The 7,909-nt window shown below is 41.7% G+C and overlaps 1 protein-coding gene across 1 annotated transcript; it reads right to left on the reverse strand.

Moving 5' to 3' along the window:
• Window positions 1–73: 73 nt before the first annotated feature.
• CFAP90 (cilia and flagella associated protein 90) lies at window positions 74–7,874 on the reverse strand. The gene is made up of 3 exons (XM_064428987.1): window positions 7,707–7,874; window positions 3,911–4,027; window positions 74–390 (listed from the first exon to the last, which is right to left on the reverse strand). The coding sequence occupies exons 1-3, from the start codon at window positions 7,857–7,859 to the stop codon at window positions 244–246; spliced, it is 417 nt and encodes a 138-aa protein (XP_064285057.1). The 5' UTR covers window positions 7,860–7,874; the 3' UTR covers window positions 74–243.
• Window positions 7,875–7,909: the final 35 nt, after the last annotated feature.

Genomic DNA, 7,909 nt, shown 5'->3' on the forward strand with positions numbered 1-7,909 from the left:
TGCTCTTCATGAGATTTTTGTGAGAATGTAAGAAGAAGACATGCATTTTAGTTAGCATAAGAAAACGTGCAGCTGCTATTTCACCCTATTTTTAATCCAGATAATTCTCATTAGATAAACTGTAGAGGAAAAGGCAAAAGCACCATATTGCTTTTCAAAGTGTTAGGTTGTTTTCCAGATAAATATTGCTGGCAATGACAGATACGAGAGATTACCCAGGGATCCAGGCCTGGAGAAGGTTTGTCAATGAGCAGGGCGGCTGCCTTCCCCGTAGATTGCTGCGTGCACGCTGTTAACCCTCGCATGCTCTCCGGTTGCTGGGTCTAAGAGCTTGTGTAAGCGCTTCCCATACTCTGAAGATGTGAGCACAGGAACAGGTCTTGCCATTTCCTGTGAAAACACAAAAATCACTTTAGAAGAAAATCACAGGGTGAATAGAAAACATGGCAGTTTTCTATTGCTAAATGTGCTGTGGCCAGGGGTAAAATAACTGACAGAACTGTACAGCATCTGCAATATGCATGTGTATTTGTTTAGCACCCTTACTATTCTATCCCTGCCCTAGTTTTTTGTGTTATTTTTATCTTAGTAAAACATGAATGTGTCACTAGATGACAAGATGATAAGATATGGAGTTGTGGACTGGTAATTTTTTTACACAAATACATACATACATACACATGTGATTACCATGTAATTACTGGGTAACTAAATGCTAGAAAAGCACAGATTTTATTTTTATTTTTCTTGTGCACCAAGTTGTGTGATTCTTTTGAAAAATAGGAGAGATTTGTGCCCCCTGTTAGAGGAATACCTACCCTGCTTGCACAATTCAGTTGAAAGCACAGCGTGAAAAAAATCAAAGCCTAAAGAAAAATCCTGAGCAACCACTAGCCCATGCAAGCTTTCCCTGAAGGAAATAAAGCATATACTACTTTATTTCTGCACAATGAAAGGTTTTACTAAAAATACGTGTAGCTGTAAGACTACAGAAATAACTGCTTTGCCATGATGGAAAGTGGACTTGATGAAAAACAACCTGACCAAGAAAAGATTTTAAACTTGTTCTTAGTAAGCTGCACTTTAAGTGGCTGTGCAATCACTATCTGCAATCTGCAGTTCCTTCCTGTGTTAGAGCAACAGGGAGCTTACGGAATCAGAAGACAAGATTTGTTTGTTTTTCTTTCCCTAGCCAAAGGTCTCCGCTTTATCAGGCTGCTTTTATGTTTGCACACTGACTAACACAGTAAGCCTTGGTCTGCAATGTGTTTTTCTAGTCTTATACATAGTATCTAAAAGGCAAATCAAAATGCAGATGCCACACTATAGTTCGAGTGCAAGCAAATGACTTGTTTGCTGCAACAGACACAAGCCTGAGCAAATCAACACTTAGGTCCTGCAAGGATGCGGGTGGGAGCACAGATTGGCAGGATCTCATAGCAGGGCAGTCAGCTAAGAAACATTTCCAGCCTTATGGACAGAACCTGAGGTTCATAGAAGGATTCTGTAAACACTTTTCAAAAACAAACTAACTAACTAACTAACTAACCCACTCAATACAAAAGCTCATTTCAAAACAATCATATATCTCCCAGTTCTCCTGCCCACCTTACTCCACCCTATTAAAAGCTATTCAGTACACTAACTTTTAACCCCAGCAGAATGAAAATCAAGTCAAGAAGACTGGCAGGCAAAATTAAGATAATTTCCTCCCCTGCCCTAGTTGTGGATAAATGCTGAAAAGTGAGAAACTAAAAAATCCTTGTACCATAAAGAAAGACTTTGCTAGAAATTCAGGGTTTACAGTGCTAATGACAGGCAGCAGTATGTATTTCCAATAGTTTGTGTTCCTTTTAAATAAATAAGTTTATTTAAAATCAGTTTTCAGCATCCTTGGTAGCACAGCGCTGACTGTGCACGCTGGCATTTCATCTTTGTGGGTTTGGCATTCAGTGGGTTTCAGATTTTCCAACAGTTGGCTGGGAAGCATCCTGCTGCCCGCCCTCGCAGTGTGTAATTCTAGCACTGTTAGCACTTGCAATCAGCAATGGAAGCCCTGAGCACACACTCCACTGCAGTTACTCAGCTGCATGTAGCTAAACCGAGCATCTGTCACTGTACTCTTGAATTCCTGGGTGCACCCAGGTTACCTGCAGGAAATGAGGGGCTTACTTGCAGTGGTTTGCTTTTTTCCAGCTCAAGCAGTGTACTGTGGTTCAGTCTGTTTGTGTTCAGTGTTGAACTAAAAAGATGTCAATTGTGGTGTTTTTAGTTATTATATTTTATAATTTAGTTATTATTACATAAAGCCTGAGAGGGCCACTGTGATAAAGATGAATTGAGTATATGATCTGCACTTAGTTATGGTTACAGTGTTGGGTGTCATGACATGCAGGAGGATCATGCTGTAGTATTAAATAACTGTGGGTTTGATGTCTATCCATGCTAATTAAAGGGCTGGATTAAGGGACACCTGTTTGGACAGTCCCATGTGTGCACTGCCCAGCACAGCTGGTATGAATTCTGGTCCATACAAGTTTGCTCTAGGAAGAAAGCTGATAGGAGAGTGAGTTTTGTTGATACAAGAGCTCAGTAAAAAGCTGTAACTTTATATTGATGAACTTTCTACACAAATTTGCCACTTGAAAAATATGCTTGGTACTAGGGGAGGAGGTTGTCTTTGTTTTGTTTAAATAAAAGGCTTAATTTCTAATTGGAGTAGTCATTCACATAGATACACAGATTTTCAGTTGAGTTATTAGGCATGAGCAGGTGATGCTAATGGGCACTCCTGGGATTCCTTTGAGAGCATTTAATGCTTCCTGCACTGTCTGATATCAGAGTTGAAGGGCATTATGGCTACCCACTTGCACAGAAATGTCTGGCATATATAACTGCTAGTGAGATGAATCCCAAGCAGTGGGCTTTGTCAGAAAAAAACAATTTTATTGCACCGAAATTAGAGTAATTTGAACTCTTGTGTCACTCTTCCTTCTTCCTTCTCTATAACCATCAAATCAGGCAGCCATCCCTACATCCCTAGCCTACCCATCACTCTAATATCCCATGAACTCATTGGGATTTTGAGGTCATTAGTACACAGAGGTTACACTTCATTTGGTTTTTGACAGTCTCTGCCTCTGTGTTCAGTTTTGTGTGTGTATACATAAATATAATTACAGACACAGACGGTTGTATATATGCTGTATTATTCAGATGCAAAAATACATCCACATACATTTATGCATATATACCGTAGTATTTCTGTTCCCAAGGGAGTATTTACTTGTTGGGCTGCACATCAAACCCAGATTCTGCTGGCCCCGAATACTTGCCCATCCTTTCCCAGGCATGCCCATGTGTTCTGACTGACCACACCTTTGCACTAGCTCCCTATGAATTTCCTTCCTGCAGGGCAATCTGGTGTAGGTTTTCCTAATAAGCTCACCAGCTTCAGAGATGAGCTTTCACAGCAAATGCTGGTGTAAAGGGTGTGGGTGTCAGAGGACAGTAGTGAAGTCATTGCCTCTGAATCCAGCCCTCTCAGGGAAAATAGTTTTTAAGCACCACAGAAATAACTGCAGAACCACCTGAAGTACAACTCCTGAGGGGCACAGATGGTTCAGAGTACACCCTGCACTCTGCAAGAGAGAATTTGCCTCTTCCCCCTTAACTTGCATATGTCTTATCACCTGGAAATCTTCAGGATATGAAAGAGCAAGAGCTAATTTGGGTATCTTCATGGGATAATGCTTTCTCCTAAACCTACAGGCTGATATCCTCCTTCCAATTACTTTCTTACAGTATGGGTTACATTGCAAAGGGTAAAACAATGCCAAGAGCCTCCAGTCATGGCAAAAAGTACAAAATACCTTAAACAAATATAATTTTGAATTTATCAAAGGGTTACCTCCTCATTAATTTTAAGGCCACGAGCCTTTGCATGTTTTCTGTCACATTGCGGAAGATATTGATCATAACCTTCTGGTATTCCAAAAACAGCATCATAGGTGAAAAAATCTCCTGTCTTGAGAAAAGGGGAAAAATGGCTAATTCACATAATTTCTTTACTTTACAGATTACAGAACACATGTAGTCAAATCAATACCTAAGTAGTGCATGTATTGCATTAGATGATGACACCTGTAATATTACTGACCTCATTAGGAAGTTTGGGCCAGTCCTTTCGAATAGTTTGCAAAATTACCTAATGACACGTGGTACCATTTATTAAATTGTTCAGCTCTGAAATTTCCCTTGTGGCGACTTACTTCTTCTCCCTGCCCCTCCCCCCACCCCCGCCCCGCCCCCATTGTAATCTGTTGTAATTTTGGAAATTGATCTGATCTGTTTTAATTTTCTGAGCTTAATATTCTCCTTCCTAAATGTGTGTATTTGTCAAATTATTTGGCACAATTATGTAAAAGCAAAACAGAAACTTTCAAACAGACAAAGGTACCCTGCACTGTAAACATAATTTAATTTCTGATTAGAGCAGAATTGAGAAATAAATGTGCCACAGAGGTAATCCTGTGATCCAGTGGTATGCATGACACACATATTTCAGGCGTTAAAATAAAGCACACCCCGAGCCATACTATTGTTGTTCAACTGTTGACATAGTTTGCATCCAAATAAGCCACATAAAAGATCTGCTCTTCTAACAAAGGTGTTTGTGAAATCCAGTCAAGAAGTTCTCATAAATAGAATCAAAGCAATTTCAAAACTAAAAAAACTTTTCAGAGAAAAAAAAAAAACAAAACAAAAAGAAAATCCCCTACTGAAATATCCTGCCAGTTGTTACTGAACTTCATTAAGGGTCAATATTCTGTTAAAAATGTCAATCATCATTGGCTTTGTGCATGGCTGACTAAAAGAATGGTGCATTTTGTTGGGCTTTTTTTGTCCTCTAATTTTACAGTGTGTCAAATTTAACCTTTGAAAATCTCATGTACCTTGAGATTTTCAAATTACAGTGGTATTCTCCAAATATAGTCAAGTCATGGCAGGTCAAGAAGGTTATAATAGTTCCATTAAAAGGAAGCCATAGTTAAGAGCACTAGAGAGACACTGCTGTAATTTCAGGCTTTGTTTGTAAAGGTATTTCCAATACTTGGTTCTGCCAAGAGGAGAGATTATTTTGTATTTAACCTATCTATCCCTTCACTTCTCACAAACCACTGAGCTTCAAAGGATTTCAGGCATGTTCAAGAGCACCCTGCACATGATTTGTCATCTCCACAATTATTTTCATGCTTCTTTGCTTCTCCTTTCTTCCCCACACTACCAGTTTCATTCAGCGGACATTTAAATTGTACTCACCACCAGAAATGTTGTTTGCTCTTTGCTGGTATTAATATGGCACTATTTGTTACTTGTTTCAAACTAAGAAAGAGTAAGTGTCACTTGTTGCTCATGTCAGAGCAGATAATTCATTCTTTCTGGAACTTGCAGACACTCAGCCAGCCTGTTATACCAAAAACTAGCTCTGTCCCAGATATCTGCTTAGAATTTTCCGCCAGATTTGTAGAGACAACACTTCTTTGCTCAATGCACTGATAACTTCCTGCTGCTGTTTCTCTTTGTTGTAAGTGATAACTTGGTTGGCCTGGGTGGTGGTGGCGGCAAGCTGTTTCTTAAACCCACCAGAGCCAGTGAATCACACAGAGCTGATGATAAATGTGCACTCAGGGTAGGCATCCTCTGTGTACTGCTGCTAAAGCTAAATGCTTTGCAAGCATTCATTAGTATTCCAGACACACATAAAATAGGCAATAGCTTTCTCCACATCACAGAAGAGGAAACACCAGGCATATTGGCTACAGTAACTTATGTAAAGCAATCCAGGGAGGCAGGAATTTCTGGCTTCTAGCCATGCAATGAGCCCATCTTCTTCCTACTTCTCTCTGCTTCAGTCTCTGATACATGGTTGGTTTTAGGTGTTTAAGCTGCAAAACGGAATGAGATTCCTTTGGCTCTATAAATAAAAATATTCAAATTATCTAATTCCTAAATTTTGCAGAAGAATGGATTGAATCTGCTTCCTCCCCTGTGGCCAAGGCCTGGGCTGTGAAGAATCCTATTAAACAGCTGTTATCACTTTTTGTTTCCATGCCACTGGAGCAGCTTTTTTCACAAACCAGGCCTTTGTGAGTGTGAAAGCAGACTGTATTGTAAGGAAAAGCTCTACCATACGGCTGCTAATTCTGTGCAGACTGGTGAGCTCACCAGATCCAAGAGCACCATGCCAGCCCTCTACCTGCCCTTACCTTACTCTTGTTGTGCTCTCCTTACTGTTTTGTGAAGCACGGCACCAACTGTGCCTGCTGACCTTTGGGTCAGATCACCTTGCCAAGGTAATGCTGGAATCAACACAAGAGAGTCACGAGAGAAATCTTCTTGTCTTTTAGCAGGGCCACCTGGTCAATGCAGGAAATTTGCTGTTCATTGAATACCCAGCACAGTGCTCTAGTCTGTACCCTGCTCACATCCCAGGGACAGAGGACCTGCAAACTCTCACAAACCACCAGTCAGTGCTGCCCGGTGCTTGGTGCATTCAACAGCTTGTCACTTGGGTGAGGAGAGGAATCATGGGTTGTATTTATCATTATAAATTGCCACAGGATTGATATGTTACATTGTTACATTGACATAATAAGCATTTCAGAACTTTTTTATACTTTTTTTTTTTTTTTTTTTTTTAGAAAAAAGCATGCTAACTTCAATGTCTCATATTCTCCCTTCATAGAAAAGTGTTTTCATTTCTGATCTTAAATATGAGGACAGAATGAGGAGCAATGGTGACATAATGCAGCAGAGTGAGGAGTGAGGCTCTCTGCCAGTGCACTTGAGTTACCACATGTTGAGTGGCAGTGTACCACCCTCAGAAGCATTCAGTCACGGACGCATATATTGATGTTATTGTTTTGAGTAGCTCCAGTGATTTTATTAAAGCTGATCATGCAGGAAATTTATGCAATGCACATGGAAAATCCTTTCCCTCAAATGAGAATGGGGAAGTTTCTTATTAAAGGGTTCCCAAGAGTGTGTGTTACAATAAAATCCACTGGTGCTGCATCAAACCCTAGTGACAGATAATGCCTTTCCTAGTGTTCCTCCTAAAAATGCCTCATATTTCATTGACACCAAGTGGCCTGTTCATCCTCAGTCCCTGGGAGACAATGTCTCTGCCTTTTCTTGTTATCCAGTTGTCTTGAAAGACCTTACCCTCATTTGCCATCCACAAGTAGCAAATACACTTTGCAAAGGCCTCTGATGGTGAAACTTGTTATTTTGGTATTAGATAGCCTAGTAATAGAGATTTATGTCCCACATTTCTATATCAGAAAAAAAATTATTCTCTGTGAGTGTGGTGAGGAACTAGAACAAGTTGTCCAGAGAAGTTGTGGATGCCTCACCCCTGGAGGGTGGGACCACGTTGGATTGGACCTGGTCTAGTGGAAGGTATCCCTGCCCATAGCAGGGGGTTGGAACTGGATGATCTTTGAAGTCAACCCAACCCAAACCATTCTATGATGCTATGACGATTTTTGGCACCTGTCTGACCAGGTCGCTCATGATGAGGGCCGAGCTTTGCATCGGGTCCAACCAGAGGGTCTACACCGCGCGGAGACCCACAGGGAAACCTCGTCCCTTCGCCCTGCGCTGCTCCGGCCTGTCCCGGCCCGCTCCCTTCACTCCCTCACCTTGTGCGGCCGGTTGTAATAGCTGAGCTCCGGAGGCCCTTCCCGTTTGGGCGGGACGAAGCTGAAGGCGGAGAAGGAGGCGAGGGCAGGCCGTCTCCTGCCCGGCGCGCTGCCGAGCGCCTCCTGCGCCAAGCGCGTCCCGCTGGCGGCCATGCTGCCCCGCCGCCGTTACCCGCACCGCCTCGGGCTGCGCGCCGGCCCCG

The sequence above is a fragment of the Passer domesticus genome, chromosome 1, assembly GCF_036417665.1.
Source record: "Passer domesticus isolate bPasDom1 chromosome 1, bPasDom1.hap1, whole genome shotgun sequence".
Classification (NCBI taxonomy): Eukaryota; Metazoa; Chordata; class Aves; order Passeriformes; family Passeridae; genus Passer; species Passer domesticus.